Source organism: Molothrus aeneus, unplaced genomic scaffold, assembly GCF_037042795.1.
Source record: "Molothrus aeneus isolate 106 unplaced genomic scaffold, BPBGC_Maene_1.0 scaffold_128, whole genome shotgun sequence".
NCBI classification, from domain to species: Eukaryota; Metazoa; Chordata; class Aves; order Passeriformes; family Icteridae; genus Molothrus; species Molothrus aeneus.
Window position 1 is genome coordinate 3,467 of NW_027098791.1, and position 24,506 is coordinate 27,972.

Sequence of the window (24,506 nt, forward strand, 5' to 3'; positions counted from 1 at the left end):
TACTGGGACCCCCAGGACCCCTCCCCAAATTGGGGCTCCCTCGTCCCTGGAGCTGCTGCTCCACCCGAGGGAAAACCCCAAAAATTGGCAAAATCCCCCCCAAAAATTGGAAAACCCCCCAAAAAATGGGAATAATCCCCCTAAACATGAGAATACTCCCCCCCAAAAATGGGAAAATCCCCCCCAAAAATGACACACACACCCCCCCCTCCCCAAAAAGCGGGGAAAGCCCCCCAAAAAAAGTGGGGAAATTCCCCAAAAATTGGAATAATCCCCCCGAAATGGGAAACCCCCCCCGAAGCAGGAGCAAAACCCCGGAAGGAAACAAAAACCCTGAATTGTTTTTGGGGTGAAATCAGCTCTTTATGGCTCCGTGGACACTTTTCCTACCACACCGGACAATGGGATGGATGGAGCACGACGGGGACGCGACAACACCGGGAGGTGACACCGGACACCGGGAGCGGGGAGGGGACCCGGGAGGTGACAAAACCCCCCCAAAACCCCCCCGAAAATCCCGGCTGGCCAATGGGAACCCGGGAGGGGAGGGGACAGGAGGTGACACCCCCTAAGACCCCCCAAAAACCCCAAAACCTCCCCAAAATCCCGGCTGGCCAATGGGAACCCGGGAGGGGAGGGGACAGGAGGTGACACCCCCCAAAACTGCCCCAAAACCCCCCAAAAACCCCCCAAAATCCCGGCTGGCCAATGGGAACCTGGGAAGGGCAGGGACAGGAGGTGACACCTCCCAAAAACCCCCAAAACCCCAAAACCTCCCCAAAATCCCATCTGGCCAATAGGAACCCGGGAGGGGAGGGGACAGGAGGTGACACCCCCCAAAACTGCCCCAAAACCCCCCAAAAACCCCGGTTGGCCAATGGGAACATGGGAAGGGCGGGGACAGGAGGTGACACCCCCCCAAAACTGCCCCAAAACCCCCAAAATCCCCCAAACCCCCCCAAAATCCCGTCTGGCCAATGGGAACCCAGAAAGGGCAGGGAAAGGAGGTGACACCCCCTAAGACCCCCCCAAAATCCTGTCTGGCCAATAGGAAGGCGGGAAGGGCGGGGACAGGAGGTGACACCCCCAAAAACCCCCAAAACCCCCCAAAACTGCCCCAAAAACCTCCCCAAAATCCCGTCTGGCCAATGGGGACCTGGGAAGGGCGGGGACAGGAGGTGACACCCCCAAAAACCCCCCAAAAACCCCCAAAAATCCCGTCTGGCCAATGGGAACGCAGGAAGGGCAGGAGGGGGCCCCGCCCCTTCCCCGCCCCCTCCCCTCCCCCATCATGGCGGGGAAAGTTCTGGAAAGTTCTGGGTGTGTGGTGGGGGGGGAGGGGATTTTTTAATTTTTTTTTTTTAATTTTTTTTTTTTTTTAATCGTTTTTTTTGTCCTCGGGGGCGCTGGGGGGCGGCGCCGGGGGGGAGGGGCGGCCCGGGGGGGCTTCCCCGGTGCCCCCGAATTCGTTGACGCGCGTGGGGTCCACGCGGTAAATCCAGCGCTGGTACAGGTAAATGAAGAACACCACGTCTGGATTCGGGGGAAATTGGGGAGGTTTGGGGTCAATCGGGGATTTTTGGGGGAGTTTTGGGGTTTATTTGGGGAAAATTGGGGTTTATTCGGGGAAAATTGGGGATTTTTTGGGGTTTATTTGGGGAAATTTGGGGTTTATTCGGGGAAAATTGGGGATTTTTTGGGGTTTATTTGGGGAAATTTGGGGTTTATTCGGGGAAAATTGGGGATTTTTTGGGGTTTATTTGGGGAAATTTGGGGTTTATTCGGGGAAAATTGGGGATTTTTTGGGGTTTATTTGGGGAAATTTGGGGTTTATTCGGGGAAAATTGGGGATTTTTTGGGGTTTATTTGGGGAAATTTGGGGTTTATTCGGGGAAAATTGGGGATTTTTTGGGGTTTATTTGGGGAAATTTGGGGTTTATTCGGGGAAAATTGGGGATTTTTTGGGGTTTATTTGGGGAAATTTGGGGTTTATTCGGGGAAAATTGGGGATTTTTTGGGGTTTATTTGGGGAAAATTGGGGGGTTTTTGGGGGTTATTCGGGGAAAATTGGGGATTATTTGGGGGTTATTGGGGGTTATTCGGGTAAATTTGGGGTGTACTTGGGGTTATTTGAGGATTTTTTTGGGGTTTATTCGGGGAAAATTGGGGATTTTTTGGGGTTTATTCGGGGACAATATGGGGGTTTTGGGGGTTATTCGGGGAAAATTGGGGAATTTTGGGGGTTTATTCGGGGAAAATTGGGGATTATTTGGGGGTTATTGGGGGTTATTCGGGTAAATTTGGGGTGTATTTGGGGTTATTTGGGGAAAATTGGGGTTTATTGGGGGTTATTTGGGGGTTATTTGGGGAAAATTGGGGAGTTTTGGGGGTTTATTTGGGGATTTTTGGGGGTTTATTTGGGGAAAATTTGGGAGTTTTTGGGGTTATTTGGGGAAAATTGGGGGTGTATTTGGGGTTATTTGGGGATTTTGGGGGATTTTTTGGGGTTTATTTGGGGTTATTTGGGGAAAATTGGGGGGTTTTGGGGGTTATTTGGGGAAAATTGGGGAATTTTGGGGGTTTATTCGGGGAAAATTGGGGATTTTTTGGGGGTTATTGGGGGTTATTGGGGTAAATTTGGGGTGTATTTGGGGTTATTTGGGGATTTTTGGGGAGTTTTGGGGGTTTATTTGGGGTTAATTTGGGGTTATTTGAGGATTTTTGGGGGTTTATTTGGGGAAAATTGGGGAGTTTTTGGGGTTATTTGGGGAAAATTGGGGATTTTTGGGGGTTTATTTGGGGTTATTTGGGGAAAATTGGGGATTTTTGGGGGTTTATTTGGGGAAATTTGGAGGTTTCTGGGGGTTTATTTGGGGAAAATTGGGGGTTTTTTGGGGGTTATTTGGGGAAAATTGGGGAGTTTTGGGGGTTTATTCGGGGAAGATTGGGGATTTTTTGGGGTTTATTTGGGGTTATTTGGGGAAAATTGGGGGTTATTTCGGGCTATTCAGGAACGATTTGGGGTTATTTGGAAAATTTCATCTCAAATCCCCAAAATTCCTTTCTGGAAGCCCAAAATTCCACCTGGAAACCCCAAAATTCCCTCTCAATTCCCCAAAATTCCCCTCTAGAATCCCAAAATTCCCTCTCAAATCCCCCATATTTCGTTCTAGAACCCCCAAAATCCCCCAAATTCACCCCAAAATTCCTCCATAGCATCCCTCAGGCAGCCCATCCTGTACATCATGGGCGTCTCCTCCGGAACCCCAAAAATGCCTCTCAAATCCCCAAAATTCCCCCTCAAATCCCCCAAATTTCGTTCTAGAACCCCCAAAATTCCCCTCTGAAACCCCAAAATTCCCTTCTGGAGCCCCAAAACTCCCCCTCAAATCTCCCAAATTTCCTCTCAAATCCAAAAAATTCACGTCCTGGTATCCTGAAATCCCCTCCCGGAATCCCCAAAATTCCACCTAAAATCCCCCAAATTTCCTTCTAGAACCCCCAAAATCCCCAAAATTCCTCCATAGCATCCCTCAGGCAGCCCATCCTGTACATCATGGGCATCTCCTCTGGAACCCCAAAAATGCCTCTCAAATCCCCAAATTCCCTTCTGGAACCCCCAAATTCCCTCTCAAATCCCCCGAATTTCGTTCTAGAACCCCCAAAATCCCCCAAATTCCCCCAAAATCCCCTAAATTGGCCCCAAAACGCCGCTCACCATCCCTCAGGCAGCCCATCCTGTACATCATGGAACCCCAAAACTGCCTCTCAAATCCCCAAAATTCCACCTCAAATCCCCAAAATTCCACCTCAAATCCCCGAATTTCCTTCTACAACCCCCAAAATCCCCCAAATTCCCCCAAAATCCCCTAAATTGGCCCCAAAAGGCCGCTCACCATCCCTCAGGCAGCCTATCCTGTACATCATGAGAACCCCAAAACTGCCTCTCAAATCCCCAAAATTCCACCTCAAATCCCCCGAAATTCCTTCTACAACCCCCAAATTTCCCCCAAAATCCCCCAAATTCCCCAAAATCCCCTAAATTGGCCCCAAAAGGCCGCTCACCATCCCTCAGGCAGCCCATCCTGTACATCATGGAACCCCAAAACTGCCTCTCAATCCCCAAAATTCCACCTCAAATCCCCAAAATTCCACCTCAAATCCCCAAAATTCCACCCTAAAATCCCCCAAATTTCCTTCTAGAACCCCCAAAATCCCCAAAATTCCTCCATAGCATCCCTCAGGCAGCCCATCCTGTACATCATGGGCATCTCCTCCGGAACCCCAAAAATGCCTCTCAAATCCCCAAATTCCCTTCTGGAACCCCCAAATTCCCTCTCAAATCCCCTAATTTCATTCTAGAACCCCGAAAATCTCCCCCAAATCCCCCCAAAATCCCCCAAATTCCCCCAAAATCCCCTAAATTGGCCCCAAAACGCCGCTCACCATCCCTCAGGCAGCCCATCCTGTACATCATGGAACCCCAAAACTGCCTCTCAAATCCCCAAAATTCCACCTCAAATCCCCAAAATTCCACCTCAAATCCCAAAATTCCACCTCAAATCCCCCGAATTTCCTTCTACAATCCCCCAAATCCCCCCAAAATCCCCCAAATTCCCAAAATCCCCCAGATTCGCCCCAAAAGGCCCCTCACCATCCCTCAGGCAGCCCATCTGTACATCATGGAACCCCAAAACTGCCTCTCAAATCCCCAAAATTCCACCTCAAATCCCCAAAATTCCACCTCAAATCCCCAAAATTCCACCTCAAATCCCCCGAATTTCCTTCTACAATCCCCCAAATCCCCCCAAAATCCCCCAAATTCCCCAAAATCCCCCAGATTCGCCCCAAAAGGCCCCTCACCATCCTCAGGCAGCCCATCCTGTACATCATGGAACCCCAAAACTGCCTCTCAAATCCCCAAAATTCCACCTCAAATCCCCAAAATTCCACCTCAAATCCCTCGAATTTCATTCTAGAACCTCCAAAATTCCCCCCAAAACCCCCAAAATCCCCCAAATTGACCCCAAACGCCGCTCACCATCCCTCAGGCAGCCCAATCCTGTACATCATGGGCGTCTCCTCTGGAACCCCCAAATTCCCCCTCAAATCCCCCCGAATTTCCTTCTACAACCCCCAAATTTCCCCCAAAATCCCCCCAAATTCCCCAAAATCCCCTAAATTGGCCCCAAAACGCCGCTCACCATCCCCCAGGCAGCCCATCTGTACATCATGGAACCCCAAAACTGCCTCTCAAATCCCCAAATTCCACCTCAAATCCCCAAAATTCCACCTCAAATCCCCAAAATTCCACCTCAAATCCCCCGAATTTCCTTCTACAACCCCCAAAATCCCCAAATTCCCCCAAAATCCCCTAAATTGGCCCAAAACGCCGCTCACCATCCCTCAGGCAGCCTATCCTGTACATCATGAGAACCCCAAAACTGCCTCTCAAATCCCCAAAATTCCACCTCAAATCCCCCGAATTTCGTTCTAGAACCCCCAAAATCCCCCCAAAATCCCCCAAATTCCCCAAAATCCCCCAAATTGGCCCCAAAAGGCCGCTCACCATCCCTCAGGCAGCCTATCCTGTACATCATGGGCATCTTGATGACGAAGGCGAAGAGGTCGTCGATGAAGGTGTTGAGGGCCTTGTAGGTGAGCATGCGCCAGGGCAGGTGCGCCACCGACTGCAGCTTGTAATTGATGAACAGCTGCGGGGTCATCGTGATGAACCCTGCCCGGAAAAGGGGATTTAGGGGCGTTCTCAGGGGGTTTGGGAGCGATTTCGGGAATTTTCGGGCTTTGGGAACGGTTTTGGGAATTCTCGGGTTGAAGGCGTTGAGGGAGCCCCAATGGGAGCCCATTGTGGTGCTGAATGCTGGGGAAAAACTGAGATTTGGGGATGGTTTTGGGGATTTATGAACGTTTTTAGGGGATTTAGGAGCGTTTTTAGGGGATTTAGGAGCGTTTTAGGGGATTTGGGAGTGATTTCGGGAATTTTCGGGCTTCGGGAACGGTTTTGGGAATTCTCGGGTTGAAGGCGTTGAGGGAGCACCAATGGGAGCCCATTGTGGTGCTGAATGCTGCGGAAAAACTGAGATTTGGGGATGGTTTTTGGGAGATTTAGGAACGTTTTTAGGAGATTTAGGAACAATTTGGGGGTTTCTAGGGTGGTTTGGGGCTTTGGGAGCGATTTCGGGAATTCTCGGGTTGAAGGCGTTGAGGGAGCCCCAATGGGAGCCCATTGTGGTGCTGAATGCTGCGGAAAAACTGAGATTTGGGGATGGTTTTTGGGAGATTTAGGAACGTTTTTAGGAGATTTAGGAACAATTTGGGGGTTTCTAGGGTGGTTTGGGGCTTTGGGAGCGATTTCGGGAATTCTCGGGTTGAAGGCGTTGAGGGAGCCCCAATGGGAGCCCATTGTGGTGCTGAATGCTGGAATAAAACTGAGTTTTGGGGATGGTTTTCGGGGATTTATGAATGTTTTTAGGGGATTTAGGAGCGTTTTTAGGGGATTTAGGAACGTTTTTAGGGGATTTAGGAGCGTTCTGGGGGTTTGGGGAGCGATTTGGGCATTTTTGGGTTGAAGGGGTTGAGGGACCACAAAAGGGAGCTCATCACAGTGATGAATGCTGGAATAAAACTGAGATTTGGGGATGGTTTTTTGGGGATTTATGAATGCTTTTAGGGGATTTAGGAGCGTTTTTAGGGGATTTAGGGGCGATTTCGGGAATTTTCGGGCTTCGGGAACGGTTTTGGGAATTCTCGGGTTGAAGGCGTTGAGGGAGCACCAATGGGAGCCCATTGTGGTGCTGAATGCTGTGGAAAAACTGAGATTTGGGGATGGTTTTTGGGAGATTTAGGAGCGTTTTAGGGGATTTAGGAGCGTTCTGGGGGATTGGGGAGCGATTTGGGCATTTTCGGGTTGAAGGGGTTGAGGGACCACAAAAGGGAGCTCATCACAGTGATGAATGCTGGAATAAAAGTGAGATTTGGGGATGGTTTTTGGGAGATTTAGGAACGTTTTTAGGGGATTTAAGAGCGTTTTAGGGGATTTGGGAACGTTTTTAGGGGATTTAGGAGCAGTTTTGGGGGTTTGGAGGTGAAGGTGTTGAGGGACCACGAACTGGGCCTCGTAGTGATGATGAATCCTGGAAAAAAACCTGGGATTTGGGAATGGGTTTTGGGGGATTTAGGAACATTTTTGGGGGATTTAGGAACATTTTTTTGAGGATGTTTGGGGGAATATTTTGAGGACATTTCCGGGGCTATTTTGGGGAACATTTAGGGAATATTTTGGGGACATTTCCAGGGATATTTCAGGAATATTCCAGGCATATTCCAGGGCTATTTCAGGGATATTTTGGGAACATTTTGGGAATTTTTCAGGGATATTTTGGGGACATTTCGGGGACATTTCCAGGAATATTTCAGGCATATTTTGGGGATGTTTCCAGGAATATTTCAGGAACATTTTGGGAATTTTGGGGACGACTTTGAGGATATTTCGGGACTATTTCAGGAATATTTCAAGAGTATTTCAGGGACATTTCCAGGGATATTTCAGGGATATTTTGGGGACATTTCTAGGAATATTTCAGGTACATTTTTGGGACTATTTTGAGAATATTTGGGGACGATTTCAGGAATATTTCAGGAGTATTTCAGGACCATTTTGGGAACATTTTGGGAATTTTTCAGGGATATTTTGGGAACGTTTTGGGAATTTTTCAGGGATATTTTGGGAATGTTTTGGGAATTTTTCAGGGATATTTTGTGACTATTTGGAGGATATTTGGGGACCATTTCAGGGCTGTTTCAGGGCTGCTGTGGGAGCTGTCAGGCCTCACCGAAGGTGAGCAGGAAGCCGTAGAGCATGCTGAGCACCCAGGAGTACCAGCCCTTGTGCTCCAGGTAGAGCAGGCTGTACACGGCGTAGCAGCCCAGCAGCGGGAACAGGATCCATGACAGGTACCGGAACGCCATCTGGAAACCCCAAAAACCCCTCAGAACGGGGGGGATTGGGGCTGTTTGGGGATTTGGGGGGGTTTGGGGGGATTTGGGGTCATTGCGGTACCGGAACGCCGTCTGGAAACCCCAAAAACCCCTCAGAACGGGGGGGATTGGGGCTTTTTGGGGGGTTTGGGGCTGTTTTGGGGTCATTGCGGTACCGGAACACCATCTGCAAAACCCCAAAAACCCCTCAGAACGGGGGGGATTGGGGCTGTTTGGGGGGTTTGGGGCTGTTTTGGGGTCATTGCGGTACCGGAACGCCATCTGGAAACCCCAAAAACCCCTCAGAACGGGGGGGATTGGGGCTTTTTGGGGGTTTTGGGGCTGTTTTGGGGTCATTGCGGTACCGGAACGCCATCTGGAAACCCCAAAAACCCCTCAGAACGGGCGGATTTGGGGCTTTTTGGGGGTTTGGGGGGGTGATTTTTGGGGGCTCCTGTTGGAATTCTGGGCCCATCCTGAGGTCCCCATCCCGAGGTTCCCATCCCGAATTCCCCAAATTCCCCAAATTCCCATCCTGGGGTTCCCATCCCAAATTCCCAAATTTCCATCCCAGGGTTCCATCCGAGGGTTCCTGTTGGAATTCTGGGCCCGTCCTGGGGTTCCCATCCCAAACTCCCAAATTTCCAAATTCCCAGCGTTCCCATCCCAGGGCTCCCATCCCAAATTCCCAAATTCCCATCCCGGGGTTCCCATCCCAAATTCCCAAATGATTCCCGGGGCTCCCCACTCACGTCGTCGTACACCTTGGTGGAGCTCTCCACGTAGGTGGATTTGTCGGTGAAGCGCGGCCGGGGCAGGAGCCCGGCCAGACGCTGCTCCCGGTCCAGCTGCCAAAAATCCCAAAACCATCCCAGATGAATCCTTGGGAAATCCCAAATGGGCCCCAAAACCATCCCAAACGAATCCTTGGGAAATCCCAGATGGATCCTTGGGAAATCCCAAATAATGGATCCCAAAACCATCCCAAATGGATCCCAAAACCATCCCAAATGGATCCTTGGTTAATCCCAAACGCATCCTTGGGAAATCCCAAATGGATCCCAAAACCATCCCAAATGGATCCTTGGGAAATCCCAAATAATGAATTCTTGGGAAATCTCAAATAATGGATCCCAAAACCATCCCAAATGGATCCTTGGGAAATCCCAAATGGATCCTTGGGAAATCCCAAATAATGGATCCCAAAACCATCCCAAATGGATCCTTGGGAAATCCCAAATGGGCCCCAAAACCATCCCAAATGGATCCCAAAACCATCCCAAACGAATCCTTGGGAAATCCCAGATGGATCCTTGGGAAATCCCAAATAATGGATCCCAAAACCATCCCAATGGATCCTTGGGAAATCCCAAATGGATCCCAAAACCATCCCAAATGGATCCCAAAACCATCCCAAATGGATCCCAAAACCATCCCAAATGAATCCCAAAACCATCCCAAATGGATCCTTGGTTAATCCCAAACGCATTCTTGGGAAATCCCAAATGGATCCCAAAACCATCCCAAATGGATCCTTGGGAAATCCCAAACGAATCCTTGGAAAATCCCAAATGGATCCTTGGGAAATCCCAAATAATGAATCCTTGGGAAATCCCAAATAACGAATCCTTGGGAAATCCCAAATAAATCCCTCAGGAAATTCCAAACCAACCCCTTGGGAAACTGGGAAAATCCCAACTGAACCAGGAAAACCCCAAAGTGACCCCAAGGAAAAGTGGGAAAAGCCATCCCGGATTTTTCCCCGTTTTTTCCTATTTTTTTTTCCTTTTTTTCCCCCCATTTTTCTCAGGTTTTCCTCTGTTTTTTCCCCCCATTTTTTTCCATGCTTTTTTCCATTTATTTTCCCATTTTTTCCCTCTATTTTTCCTGGTTTTCCCCCCCATTTTTTCCCTGTTTTTTCCCCCATTTTTCACCATTTTTTCACCTTTTTTCACCGGGTTTTTTTGCGATTATTCCGTTTTTCCCCCTTTTTTCCCGATTTCCCCGTTTTTTGCCCCAGACTGACCCTGACGTCCATGACCTTGGTGATCTTCCAGAGGTCGATGAGCAGCCCCACGATGACTCTGAGCTCCCTTTTTCCCCTCATTTTCCCAATTTTTTGCCATTTTTTGCCATTTTTTGCCATTTTTCCCCGTTTTTTCACATTTTTCCATTTTTCCCGATTTCCCCGTTTTTTTCCCCAGACTGACCCTGACATCCATGACCTTGGTGATCTTGCAGAGGTCGATGAGCAGCCCCACGAGCACGCTGAGCTCCTTTTTCCCTCATTTTCCCCATTTTTCGCCATTTTTTCCCCGTTTTTTCACGTTTTTCCATTTTTCCCAATTTCCCCGTTTTTTTCCCCAGACTGACCCTGACGTCCATGACCTTGGTGATCTTCCAGAGGTCGATGAGCAGCCCCACGAGCACGCTGAGCTGCACCACCACGTTGGTCTCGTTGTCCAGGATGTAGAGCAGCACCACCAGCGACTGGAACACCCCGAAGAAAACCGAGCGCACCGAGAGCCCCTCCAGCGACTGCCGGCTGTTCCAGAACTGGATGTCTGCAGAAAAACGGGGATTTCTGGGAATTCTGACTGGGAATTCAGGGAAAATCCCAGTGGGAATGGAGGGAAATGGTGGGAAATGGAAAAAATCCCAGTGGGAATGGAGAAAAATGGGAAAAAACCCCAGTGGGAATGGAGGGAAAGGATCAGGAACTCCAGGGACTGCCGGCTGTTCCAGAACTGGATGTCTGCAGAAAAATGGGGATTTCGGGCAATTCCGGGCGGGAATTGAGGGAAAATTCCATTGGGAATGGAGGGAAATGGAAAAAATCCCAGTGGGAATGGAGGGAAATGGTGGGAAATGGAAAAAATCCCAGTGGGAATGGAGGGAAATGGAAAAAACCCCATTGGGAATGGAGGGAAAGGGTCAGGAACTCCAGGGACTGGCGGCTGTTCCAGAACTGGATGTCTGCAAAAAAACGGGGATTTCGGGCAATTCCGACTGGGAACTGAGGGAAAATCCCAGTGGGAATGGAGGGAAATGGAAAAAATCCCAGTGGGAATGGAGGGAAATGGTGGGAAATGGAAAAAATCCCAGTGGGAATGGAGAAAAATGGAAAAAACCCCAGTGGGAATGGAGGGAAAGGGTCAGAAACTCCAGGGACTGGCGGCTGTTCCAGAACTGGATGTCTGCAGAAAAACGGGGATTTCGGGCAATTCCGACTGGGAACTGAGGGAAAATCCCAGTGGGAATGGAGGGAAATGGAAAAAATCCCAGTGGGAATGGAGGGAAATGGTGGGAAATGGAAAGTGGGAATGGAGAAAAATGGAAAAAACCCCAGTGGGAATGGAGGGAAAGGGTCAGAAACTCCAGGGACTGGCGGCTGTTCCAGAACTGGATGTCTGCAGAAAAACGGGGATTTCGGGCAATTCCGGGCGGGAATTGAGGGAAAATTCCATTGGGAATGGAGGGAAATGGGGATTTGGGGGAAAAAAAACCCCATTGGGAATGGAGAAAAATGGGGATTTTGGGGGAAAAAACCCCAATAAGAGGAGAGGGAAAGGGTCAGAAATGGGGATTTGGGAATTCTGGGTGGGAATGGAGGGAAATGGGGATTTGGGGGTAAAAATCCCATTGGGAATGGAGAAAAATGGTGGGAAATGGAAAAAATCCCATTGGGAATGGAGGGAAAGGGTCAGAAATAGGGATTTGGGAACTCCAGGGACTGGCGGCTCTTTTGGGAATTTTGTGGGAAGTTTTTGGGAATTGTCACCATTTTTGAAGGCAAGGAACTCAAATTCCCAGGGGTTTTTGGGCTGAATTCCCAAGGATTTTTGGGATGAATTCCCAGGGATTTTTGGGTTGAATTCCCAGGATTTTTAGGATGGGTTCCAAGGATTTTTGGCCTGAATTCTCAGGGATTTTTGGGCTGAATTCCCCAGATTTTTAGCATAAATTCCCAGGAAAGTCTGGGAAAAGTGGGAAAAGTTGGGAATTGTGGGAATTTTTGGGGAATTGTCACCATTTTTGAAGGCCAGGAACTCGAATTCCCAGGGCTTTTTTGGGCTGAATTCCCAGGATTTTTAGGATGGGTTCCAAGGATTTTTGGGCTGAAATTTCCAGGGATTTTTGGGCTGAATTTCCTGGAATTTTTGGGCTGAATTCCCAGGATTTTTAGGATGGCTTCTAAGGATTTTTGGCCTGAATTCCCAGGGCTTTTTGGGCTGAATTCCCAGTATTTTTAGGATGGTTCCCAGGATTTTTGGCCTGAATTCCCAGGGATTTTTGGGCTGAATTTCCTGGAATTTTTGGGCTGAATTCCCCAGGATTTTTAGCACAAATTCCCAGGAAAGTTTGGGAAAAGTGGGGAAAGTTGGGAATTTTCAGAATTTGTTGGGAATTGTGGGAATTTGTTGGGAACGGTCACCGTTTTTGAAGGCCAGGAACTCGAAGATGCTGTGCACGATGGACACCACGATGGTCAGGGCCAGCAGGTACGGGTTGGTCTCCAGCAGAGCCACCTGGAAAACGGGGAAAAAAACGGGAAAAATGGGAAAAAAGGGAAAAAAAAAATGGGAATTCGGGGCTGGAATTCCAAAATTGGCCTGGAGGGAGCGGGAATGGGGGAGAAATCCGGAGAAATCTGCAGCAAAAACCTTCAAAAAGTGGGGAAAAGTGTGGGGAAACAATGGGGAAAACGCAGGAAGATTTGGGAAAATCTGGAGGAAAGTCGGAAAAAAATTAACAAAAAAAAATTGGGGAAAGATTGGGGTGGATTGGGAAAAATGGGGGAAAAAATGGGAAAAATCCACACCAAACCTCGAAAAAAAGCTGAAAAAAATCTGCACTAAACTCCTAAAATAACCCGGAAAAATTGGGAAAAATCAAGGAAAAGTTGGGGAAAACCTGTGAAAAAATATAGAAAAATTGTAGAAAAATGGGAAAAAAATGTAGAAAAACGGGAAAAAATTATAGAAAATGGTATAAAATTTGTGGGAAATCCCTACTAAGCCCCAAAAACCCCTGGGAATAATTGGGAAAAATCAGGGAAAATTGTAGAAAAATGGGGAAAGATTTTAAAAATACTGGGGAAAATGTGGGAAATTGTAGAAAAATCGTAGAAAAATCGTAGAAAAATCACAGAAAAATTGGGAAAAATCCACGCAAAACCCCCAAAAAACCTCAGAAAAATCAGGAAAAATGGGGGAAAATTGGGGAAAAATTGTAGAAAAATTGGGAAAATCATAGAAAAATTGGGAAAAATGTGGGAAATCGTAGAAAAATGAGGGAAAATTGTAGAAAAAATGTAGAAAAATGGTAGAAAAATGGTAGAAAAATCATAGAAAAATCATAGAAAAATTTGAAAAAATCCACGCAAAACCCCCCAAAACCCTCAGAAAAATCAGGAAAAAATGGGGAAAAATCATAGAAAAATCATAGAAAAATGGGGAAAAATCCACGCAAAACCCCCAAAAACCCTCAGAAAAATCAGGAAAAATGAAGAAAATTGGGGAAAAATCATAGAAAAATCAGGAAAAATCCACGCAAAACCCCCAAAAAACCTCAGAAAAATCAGGAAAAAATGGGGGAAAATGGGGGAAATCGGGGAAAAATTGTAGAAAAATTGGGAAAATCATAGAAAAATTGAAAAATGTGGAAATGGGAACTGTAGAAAAATGAGGGAAAATCGTAGAAAAAATGTAGAAAAATGGTAGAAAAATGGTAGAAAAATCATAGAAAAATCATAGAAAAATCGGAAAAAATCCACGCAAAACCCCCAAAAACCCTCAGAAAAATCAGGAAAAAATGGGGAAAATTGTAGAAAAATCATAGAAAAATCATAGAAAAATCATAGAAAAATCCACGCAAAACCCCCAAAAACCCTCAGAAAAATCAGGAAAAAATGGGGAAAATTGTAGAAAAATCATAGAAAAATCATAGAAAAATCATAGAAAAAATCCACGCAAAACCCCCAAAAAACCTCAGAAAAATCAGGAAAAAATGGGGGAAAATGGGGGAAAATTGGGGCAAACTGGAAAACGCGAATTCGCACCTTGACCGAGTCCTGCTCCTCGTCGCTCTGCTCGTACAAATCCTCGCCCAGGAAGTTCCAGGGGCTGCGGGAGCTCTGGGCCACACAAAAACCCCGAAAAACCCAGAGCAAAAACCCCAAAAACCCCAAAAAATGAGGAAAAATTGGGAAAAATTGGGAAAATTCTGCACTAAATTCCCAAAAACCCATAAAAATCAGGAAAAATGGGAAAAATTGTAGAAAAATCATAGAAAATTCGGGAAAAAATCCACGCAAAATCCCCCAAAAAACCTCAGAAAAATCAGGAAAAATGGGGGAAAATGGGGAAAAATTGTAGAAAATCATAGAAAGATCATAGAAAAATCATAGAAAAATCATAGAAAAATCATAGAAAAATCATGAAAAATCATAGAAAAATCATAGAAAAATCAAAGAAAAATAATGAAAAATCCCCACTAGGCCCTCAAAAAACCTCAGAAAAATCAGGAAAAAATGGGGAAAAACGGGGAAAAATTGTAGAAAATCATAGAAAAATCATAGAAAAATCATAGAAAAATCATGAAAAATCATAGAAAAATCAAAGAAAAATCAAAGAAAAATAATGAAAAATCCCCACTAGGCCCTCAAAAAACCTCAGAAAAATCAGGAAAAAATGGGGAAAAATGGGGAAAAATTGTAGAAAATCATAGAAAAATCATAGAAAAATCATAGAAAAATCATAGAAAAATCATGAAAAATCATAGAAAAATCATAGAAAAATCAAAGAAAAATAATGAAAAATCCCCACTAGGCCCTCAAAAAACCTCAGAAAAATCAGGAAAAAATGGGGAAAAATGGGGAAAAATTGTAGAAAATCATAGAAAAATCATAGAAAAATCATAGAAAAATCATAGAAAAATCATGAAAAATCATAGAAAAATCATAGAAAAATCAAAGAAAAATAATGAAAAATCCCCTCTAGGCCCTCAAAAAACCTCAGAAAAATCAGGAAAAAATGGGGAAAAACGGGGAAAAATTGTAGAAAATCATAGAAAAATCATAGAAAAATCATAGAAAAATCATGAAAAATCATAGAAAAATCATGAAAAATCATAGAAAAATCATAGAAAAATCCCCACTAGGCCCTCAAAAAACCTCAGAAAAATCAGGAAAAAATGGGGGAAAAATGGGGAAAAATTGGGGCCAACCGGAAAATCCGAATTCGCACCTTGACCGAGTCCTGCTCCTCGTCGCTCTGCTCGTACAAATCCTCGCCCAGGAAGTTCCAGGGGCTGCGGGAGCTCTGGGCCGCGTAGAGCTGCCAGCGCCAGAGGGACAGCGGGCAGAAGGACAGACGGAAGGGCAGGCGCCGCACGCTCTCGTTGATGGGGAAATAATCGCGCTGCAGGTTCCAGTAATCGTTGAAATACAGGATGGGGAAATAATCCCCGCTCAGGGCGTCGAACTTGACGTCTGGGAGGGGGCCAAGAACGGGGGGAGAGGGGGAAATGATGGGGGGAAAATGGGGGGGAAATGGGGGAAAAATGGGGGGGAATGGGGGGAAATGATGGGGGAAAAATGGGGGGAAATGGGGGAGAAATGGGGGGAAATGGGGGGGAATGGGGGGAAATGGGGAAATGGGGGAGAAATGGGGGAAAATGGGGGAGAATGGGGAAATGGGGGGAAATCGGGGAGAATGGGGGAGAAATGGGGGAGAATGGGGGAGAAATGGGGGGGAAATGGGGGAAATGGGGGGAAATGGGGGGGAATGGGGGGGAAATGGGGAAATGGGGGAGAAATGGGGGAAAATGGGGGAGAATGGGGAAATGGGGGGAAATCGGGGAGAATGGGGGAGAAATGGGGGAGAATGGGGGAGAAATGGGGGGGAAATGGGGGAAATGGGGGGAAAATGGGGGGGAATGGGGGAAATGGGGGAGAATGGGTTTGGGAATGGGGGAGAAATGGGGGAAAATGGGGAAAAATGGGGGGAAATGGGGAAAAATGGGGGGAAATGGGGGAGAAATGGGGGAAAATGGGGGAGAATGGGGAAATGGGGGAGAATGGGGGGAAATGGGGGGAAATGGGGGAAATGGGGGAGAAATGGGTTTGGGAATGGGGGAAATGGGGAAATTGGGGGGAAATGGGGGAAATGGGGGAGAATGGGGGGAAATGGGGGGAGAATGGGGGAGAAATGGGGGGAAATGGGGGAGAAATGGGGGGAGAAATGGGGGAAATGGGGGGAAATTGGGGGGAAATGGGGGAGAATGGGGGAAAATGGGGGGAAATGGGGGGAAATGGGGGGAGAAATGGGATTGGGAATGGGGGAAATGGGGGGAAAATGGGGAAAATGTGGGAGAAATAGGGAGGAAAATGAGGAGGGAATGGGATTGGGAATGGGGGAAATGGGGAAAATGGGGGAGAAATGGGGGAGAAATGGGGGGGAATAGGGGAAAATGGGGGGAAATGGGGGGAAATGGGATTGGGAATGGGGGAAATGGGGTTGGGAAAGGGGGAAATGGGGAATGAATGGGATTGGGAATGGGGAAAATGGGGGGAAAACAGGAAAAAATGGGGTTGGGAAAGGGGAAAATGGAGAATAAATGGGGGAAAATGGAGAATAAATGGGGAAAAAATGGGAAAAATGGGGGGAAATGGGGATAAAATGGGGGGAAAATAAGAGAAATGGGGGAAAAATGGGGTTGGGAATAGGAAAAATTCATTAATAATGGAATAGATTCATTAATAATGGAATAGATTCATTAAGGATTGGGAATGGGAGGAACTGGGATGAACTGGGAGCTACTGGGGCGGCACGATCCCAAACCAGCCCCGTTTTTAATGGGAATTTCCCATTTTTTGTGGGAATTTTTCATTTTTAATGGGAGTTTTTCATTTTTTAATGGGAATTTTCCCAGAAAAACTCAGAATTCCGGCTGCTCACACTGGTCTGGGATTGGGGATGGTGCCCCTGACCCTGGGGGATGAACTGGGATGAACTGGGATGAACTGGGGCCCTGCGAACCCCAAACCAGCCCCGTTTTAATGGGAATTTTTTGGTTTTTCTGGGAAATTTTCAATTTTTTGGGGAATTTTCCCAGGAAAAGTGGGAATTCCGGCTGCTCACACTGGTCCAGGGGCGGGGGCACGCTGCCCTTGACCCAGGGCGTGTGGTCGTCCACCATGTTGATGGTCAGGTTTGGGTGCCAGTGGGAAATGACCTCGACCGGCCCGAAATCCTCGGCCCTCTGCAAGGGAAAATCACCGCATTGGCAGAAAACCCCCCAAAAAATGCAAAAAAATTTTAAAAAAACCCCAAAAACCAGAAAAAATTCAAAAAAAAAACTTCAAACCCCCCCCCCCCAAAAAAACCAACAAAAAACCCCACACCCCCCAAAGAAAAAACAAAATAAACCCCAAAACCTCTCTAAATAAAATCCTCAAAAACTCAAAAAAAACCGCCAAAAAAACCCCCCAAGAAACCCAAACTCCCCCCACTAAAAAAACCAAAAAATAAATACCAAAAAAACCCACCAAAAAACACCCCGAAAAAGCCCCAAAAACCCCCAAAATAAAATAAAATTTAAAAATCCCCAAAAGATCGCCAAAAAGCCCTTCAAAATCCCAAGAAAAATCTCCAAAGAATCCCCAAAATCCCCTAAAAAAAGCAGCAACCCCACAAAAATCCCACAAAAATCCCACAAAAATCCCCAAAATCCCTTTAAAAAAACCCCAAAATTCCCCAAAATTCCCCACTCTGGGAATTCCCACCTTGATCATCTCGGGGTCGGCCTCGGTCTCCCCCGTCAGGAGATTTTTGGTTTTCTGGAATCGCCTCCGTTTGTATTTGTTGATCACTGGGGGGAAAAAAGGGGGAAAATGGGAAAATGGGATTTGGGAAAAATCAGATCCCTCCCATTCCTGAGGGGATTTGGATCCCAAAATTCAGGAATTCCTGGGAATTCTGCCATTCCTGAGGGGATTTGGATCCCAAAACCCAGGAATTCATGGGATTCCCCCATTCCCAAGGGATTTGGGGCTATTCCTGAGGGGATTTGGATCCCATACATGGGAATTCATGGGGATTCTCCCATTCCTGAGGGGATTTGGGGCCATTCCTGGGGGAATTTGGATCCCAAAAGCTGGGAATGGCTGGGAATGACTGGGAGATCCCAGGAATTTTCAGGAATTTTCAGGAATTCCTGGGAATTCCCGAGTTCCCGTACTCCTGGAGCTGTGCACGGTGGCCAGGGCTGATCCCAACCCCATTCCTGAGGGGATTTGGGGCCGTTCCTGGGGGGATTTGGATCCCATACATGGGAATTCATGGGGATTTTCCCATTCCTGAAGGGATTTGGGGCCATTCCTGAGGGGATTTGGGGCCGTTCCTGAGGGATTTGGGGCTGATCCTGAGGGGATTTGGGGCCAATCCTGGGGGGATTTGGGGCCAATCCTGGGGGGATTTGGGGCCGATCCTGGGGGGATTTGGGGCCAATCCTGAGGGGATTTGGGGCCATTCCGGGGGGGGGGGGGGGATTTGGTTCCCAAACCTGGGAGTGGTTGAGAATTCCCAGGAATTTTCAGGAATTTCCGGGAATTCCCGAGTTCCCGTACTCCTGGAGCTGTGCACAGTGGCCAGGGCTGATCCCAACCCCATTCCTGAAGGGATTTGGGGCCATTCCTGGGGGGATTTGGGGCCATTCCTGGGGGGATTTGGGGCCATTCCTGAGGGGATTTGGATCCCAAAGGTCAGGAATTCCCAGGGATTCCCAGGAATTTTCGGGAATTTCCGGGAATCCCCGTACTCCTGGAGGTGTGCACGGTACCCAGGGCTGATCCCAACCCCATTCCTGAAGGGATTTGGGGCCATTCCTGGGGGGATTTGGGGCCATTCCTGAGCGGATTTGGGGCCATTCCTGAGCGGATTTGGATCCCGAAGGCTGGGAATTCTTGGGAAATGGTTGAGAATTCCCAGGAATTCCCAGGAATTTTCGGGAATTTCCGGGAATCCCCGTACTCCTGGAGGTGTGCACGGTGGCCAGGCGCCGGTAGAGGCTCTTCTGCCGGGGGTCGGGGTGGAAGCCGCTCTTGGTGAAGTAAACGTGGACGTAGATGGAGCCGTTCCTCTGCACGCTCTGGGGAAACCCAGGGGGAAAAAAAACAGGGAAAAGGTTGGGAAAACCACGGGGAAAAACTGGGAAAAATCTCGGGGAAAAAAAAACCCTAAAAACCCTGGGGAAACCTATGAAAAAAAACCCAGCAGAAAAAGCCAAAAACACCCCAGAAAAAAATGCCCACCTCCCCAAAGCGCTCATAGCGACAACTGGGGTCAGAATTCCCTTTCCCCAACCCCAAATTTCCTTTCCCAGACCCCAAATCCCCTCAGAACCATCCCAAATCCCCATTCCCAGAGCCCAGAATTCCCAAAATCCCCCAAAATCCCAGGAATCCCCACCTGGGAGATGATGCCCACCTCCCCACAGTGCTCGTAGCAACCATCGGAATTCCCTTTCCATAATTCCAAATTCCCTTTTCCTGACCCCAAATCTCCATTCCCAGAGCCCAAATCCCCTCAGAACCATCCCAAATCCCCATTCCCAGAGCCCAGAATTCCCAAAATCCCCCAAAATCCCAGGAATCCCCACCTGGGAGATGATGCCCACCTCCCCACAGTGCTCGTAGCAACCATCGGAATTCCCTTTCCATAATCCCAAATTCCCTTTTCCTGACCCCAAATCTCCATTCCCAGAGCCCAGATCCCCTCAGAACCATCCCAAATCCCCATTCCCAGATCCCAGAATTCCCAAAATCCCCCGGAATTCCCGGAATCCCCACCTGGGAGATGTCCACCTCCCCGTAGTGCTCGTAGCATCCGTCCGAGTTCTCTCCGCTGGTCCAGTCCCCGTAGACCAAATCCCGTTTTTCCCAGAAAAGGGCGGAGCTGACGTTGAAATCCGTAAAGTGCTCGTGCTCCGAGATGTAAACGTAGAGATCCTGTGGGAAAGAGGCCCCAAAATCCCGGGAATTCAACCCAAAATCCCCAGGAATTCGTCCTAAAAATCCCCGGGAATTCGTCCTAAAAATCCCCGGGAATTCGTCCTAAAAATCCCGGGAATTCAGCCCAAAAATCCCAGGAATTCAGCCCAAATATCCGGGAAATTCAGCCCAGAAATTCCTGGAATTCAGCCCCAAAATCCTGAGAATTTGTCCCAAAACTTCCTGGGGATTCATCCTAAGAATTCCTGGGAATTCAGCCCAAAAATCCTGGGAATTCAGCTCAAAAATCCTGAGAATTTGTCCCAGAAAATCCTGGGAATTCAGCCTAAAAAATCCCAGGAATTCAGCCTAAAAATCCTGGGAGTTCAGGCCAAAAATCCCAGGAATTAATTCCAAAAATCCCTGGGAATTCATCCCAAAAATCCCTGGGAATTCATCCTAAAAAACCCCCTGGGAACGGTCCCCAGGATTGTTGGGATCCCAGATTTGGGATCTGACCCCAAAATCTCCCCCAGATTTGGGATCTGACCCTGAAATCCCCTCCAAATTTGGGATGTGATCTCAAATCCCAATCCCAAATCCCAAATCCCAAATCCCCAATCCCAAATCCCAAATCCCAATCCCAATCCGATCCCAAATCCCCCTGACCATGAGTGCGTCCTTAGGGAAGAGGTTCCTGCTGGGGCTCCAGGTTCTGATCCCAGCCCCAGGTTCTGATCCCAGATTTTCCCCCCAATCCCAGATTTCTCCCCAAATCCCAACCCCAATCCCAAATCCCAATCCCAAATCCCATAATCCCAATCCCACCATCAGGGTGTCCTTGGGGAACAGGTTCCTGCTGGGGCTGCGGGCGCTGATCCCAGCCCCAGGGTCTGATCCCATTCCCATTCCCATTCCCATTCCCAATCCCAAATCCCAAATCCCCAATCCCCAATCCCATAATCCCATAATCCCAATCCCACCATCAGGGTGTCCTTGGGGAACAGGTTCCTGCTGGGGCTCCAGGTTCTGATCCCAGCCCCAGGGTCTGATCCCAGATTTTCCCCCCAATCCCAGATTTCTCCCCAAATCCCAACCCCAATCCCAAATCCCAATCCCATAATCCAAATCCCAATCCCACCATCAGGGTGTCCTTGGGGAACAGGTTCCTGCTGGGGCTGCGGGCGCTGCCCCCGTTCCCGCTGCTCTCCTGCGTTGCCGGCGCTCTCCGGAACCAGCTGGAGATGGCCCAGATGATGAAAATCCTGCGGGAAAAGCGGGAAAACGATCCCAATCCCAGGATTTGGGGTCCTGGGGCGATCCCAATCCCAGGATGTGGGGTTCCAGAATGATCCCAATACCAGGATGATCCCAATCCCAGGATTTGGGGTTCTGGGGTGATCCTGGGGTGATCCTGGGATTTGGGGTTCCGGGATGATCCCAATCCCAGGATTTGGGATCCTGGGGTGATCCTGGGGTGATCCTGGGATTTGGGGTTCCGGGATGATCCCAATCCCAGGATTTGGGGTTCTGGGGTGATCCTGGGGTGATCCTGGGATTTGGGGTTCCGGGATGATCCCAATCCCAGGATTTGGGGTTCTGGGGTGATCCCAGTCCTGGGACGACCCCAATCCCAGGGTGATCCTGATCCTGAGATTTGGGGTCCCAGGATGATCCCAGCCCTGGGGTGATCCCGATCCCAATCCCAGATTGATCCCAGGGTTTGGGGTCCCGGGATGGTCCTGGATTGATCCCAGTCCCAGAGTGATCCTGGGATTTGGGGTCCTGGGGTGATCCCAGTCCCAGGGTTTGGGGTTCCAGGACGATCCCAATCCCAGAATTTGGGGTCCCAGGATGATCCCAGCCCTGGGGTGATCCCAGTCCCAGACCCCGGGATTTGGGGTCCCAGGGTGATCCTGACCCCAACCCCTTTAACCCCTTCAGTCCCAAACCTCACCCGAACAGGGCCCTTTTAACCCCTTCAGTCCCAAACCTCACCTGAACAGGGCCCCTTTAACCCCTTCAGTCCCAAACCTCACCTGAACAGGGCCCTTTTAACCCCTTCAGTCCCAAACCTCACCTGAACAGGGCCCCTTTAACCCCTTCAGTCCCAAACCTCACCCGAACAGGGCCCCTTTAACCCCTTCAGTCCCAAACCTCACCCGAACAGGGCCCTTTTAACCCCTTCGGTGCCGCTCTCACCTGAACAGGGCCCCTTTAACCCCTTCAGTGCCGCTCTCACCTGAACAGGGCCCCTTTAACCCCTTCAGTCCCAAACCTCACCTGAACAGGGCCCTTTTAACCCCTTCGGTGCCGCTCTCACCTGAACAAGGTCCCTTTAACCCCTTCGGTGCCGCTCTCACCTGAACAGGGCCCCTTTAACCCCTTCAGTGCCGCTCTCACCTGAACAGGGCCCCTTTAACCCCTTCAGTCCCAAACCTCACCTGAACAGGGCCCTTTTAACCCCTTCGGTGCCGCTCTCACCTGAACAGGGCCCCTTTAACCCCTTCGGTGCCGCTCTCACCTGAACAAGGTCCCTTTAACCCCTTCGGTGCCGCTCTCACCTGAACAGGGCCCCTTTAACCCCTTCAGTGCCGCTCTCACCTGAACAAGGTCCCTTTAACCCCTTCAGTCCCAAACCTCACCTGAACAGGGCCCCTTTAACCCCTTCAGCCCCAAACCTCACCTGAACAGGGCCCCTTTAACCCCTTTAACCCCTTCGGTGCCGCTCTCACCTGAACAGGACGCCCTTCACCACCTGCCAGGCGTTCGGTGCCGGCTGCTGCTGCTGCTGCTGCCCCTGAGGGCTCTCGGGGCCAGCGCCGGTACCGGTGCCGGCAGCGCCGTTACTGCTGGAAACCTGCGGGAATGGAACCGGAACCGGTCACTGACACCGGTACTGACCCGGTACCGGTACTGATCCCAGCCCTGATCCCATCCCGGTACCGGTACTGACCCGGTACCAACCCCATCCTAACCCTGATCCCATCCCGGTACCGGTGCCGGCAGCGCCGTTACTGCTGGAAACCTGCGGGAATGGAACCGGAACCGGTCACTGACACCGGTACCGACCCGGTACCGACCCCATCCTAACCCTGATCCCATCCCGGTACCGGTACTGCTGGAAACCTGCGGGACCAGAACTGGAACCGGTCAGTGACACCAGTACCGGTATTGGCACCATCCTAACCCTGACCCCATCCCAACCCCATCCTGGTACCGGTAGCGCTGTTACTGCTGGGAACCTGTGGGAGCGGGAATAGAACCGGTCACTGACACCGGTACTGATCCAGTAACAGCCCCATCCCATCCCGGTACCGGTCCCAGCGGTGCCGTTACTGCTCGGCACCGGGACAGGCACCGGTCACTGACACCAGCCCGGTACCATTCCCATCCCAGTCACCGACACCGACCCGGTACTGGCCTTGTACTGATCCCTTCCCGGTACCAGCTTCACCCCGGTACCGATCCCTTCCCGGTCACTGTTCCGGTACCGGCCCCTTCCTGCTCTCAGTCCCGGTCCCGTTCCCGGAGCTGTTCCCAGTCCCCATCCCGGTCCCGGTCTCGTTCTCTGACCCTGTCCCTGGTCCCGTTCCCCATCCCGGAGCTGTCCCGGTCTCGGTCCCGTTCTCTGCCCCGATCTTGGTTCCGGATCCCTTCCCCCGTTCCCATCCCTGGTCTCGGCCCTGTCCCGTCCCGGTCCCGTTCTCTGCCCTCTTCCCGGTTCTGGTTCCGTTCTCTCCTCCGGCCCCGCTCCCCGCTCTCGGTCCCTCCCCCAGTCCCGGTCCCCGACTTTGACCCCGGACCTTGCCCCATTCCCGGTCCCCGTGCCTGCCCTCAGACCTGCCCCGGTCCCATTCCCCGATCTCCCATCCCGGTCTCCGGTCCCGTTCCCGTTCCCGGCTCTCGGTCCCGGTGCCCGGTGCCGATCCCCGTCCCGGTGCGATCCCCGTCCCTGTCTCTGTCCCTTTCCCAGTCTCCGGTGCCGCTCCCGTTCCCTGTCCCCGTTCCCGTTCCCTGTCTCCAGTCCCGGTTCCCGCTCTCGGTCCTGGTTCTCGGTCCCCGCTCCGGTTCCCGCTGCCCCTCTCCCCTCTCGGGGCTGGTTTCCCGCTGCCTCCTCCCGCCCGTTCCCGTTCCCGGTGCCGCCCCCGGGCCCCGCGGGCCCCGCTCGCTCCCGGACCTGCCCCGGGCCCGGGCCCGGCCCCGCCGCCGCCTCCGTCCCCGGCGCCGCCATCTTTGCTGCGCCGCCTCTCGCGAGACTTCCGGGGGCAGCGCCCACGTGACCCCAATGAGGGGCGGGAAAGACCACAAACCGCGCCCATTTCGTGACGTCACAAGAACATGCACCAATAGCAGCGCGGCCCGCCCCCGGCGGGAGGGGGTTTCCCCGCCCCGCCCCCTCAGCCGCGCTCAGCCAATGGGAGCGCGCCCCGCCCCCAGCGCGCTCCCCGGGGGTGTTCCCTACAGTGACGTCACCGGCACGCTCGGCCAATGGCGGCGCGGTGCGCTCCCGGTG

General features: G+C 50.1%; 1 protein-coding gene across 1 annotated transcript; it reads right to left on the minus strand.

Moving 5' to 3' along the window:
- Positions 1-1,274: 1,274 nt before the first annotated feature.
- CLPTM1 (CLPTM1 regulator of GABA type A receptor forward trafficking) lies at positions 1,275-24,249 on the minus strand. Its single transcript, XM_066569949.1, has 14 exons — positions 24,171-24,249; positions 22,726-22,850; positions 21,132-21,255; positions 19,850-20,008; positions 19,032-19,149; positions 17,786-17,871; positions 17,142-17,262; positions 15,246-15,490; positions 12,434-12,527; positions 10,372-10,562; positions 8,751-8,846; positions 7,854-7,989; positions 5,570-5,737; positions 1,275-1,533 (listed from the first exon to the last, which is right to left on the minus strand). The coding sequence occupies exons 1-14, from the start codon at positions 24,222-24,224 to the stop codon at positions 1,379-1,381; spliced, it is 1,872 nt and encodes a 623-aa protein (XP_066426046.1). The 5' UTR covers positions 24,225-24,249; the 3' UTR covers positions 1,275-1,378.
- Between the last annotated feature and the right edge of the window lie 257 nt (positions 24,250-24,506).

Excerpts from the sequence above, each read along its gene's own strand:
- CLPTM1 (XM_066569949.1), bottom strand. The coding sequence starts at position 24,224 with ATGGCGGCGCCGGGGACGGAGGCGGCGGCGGGGCCGGGCCCGGGCCCG. Across the intron at positions 19,150-19,849 it reads GGGAGGTGGACATCTCCCAG|AGCGTGCAGAGGAACGGCTC; the intron begins GTGGGGATTCCG and ends GGGTTTCCCCAG. Across the intron at positions 17,872-19,031 it reads CACCGTGCACACCTCCAGGA|TGATCAACAAATACAAACGG; the intron begins GTACGGGGATTC and ends TTTTCCCCCCAG.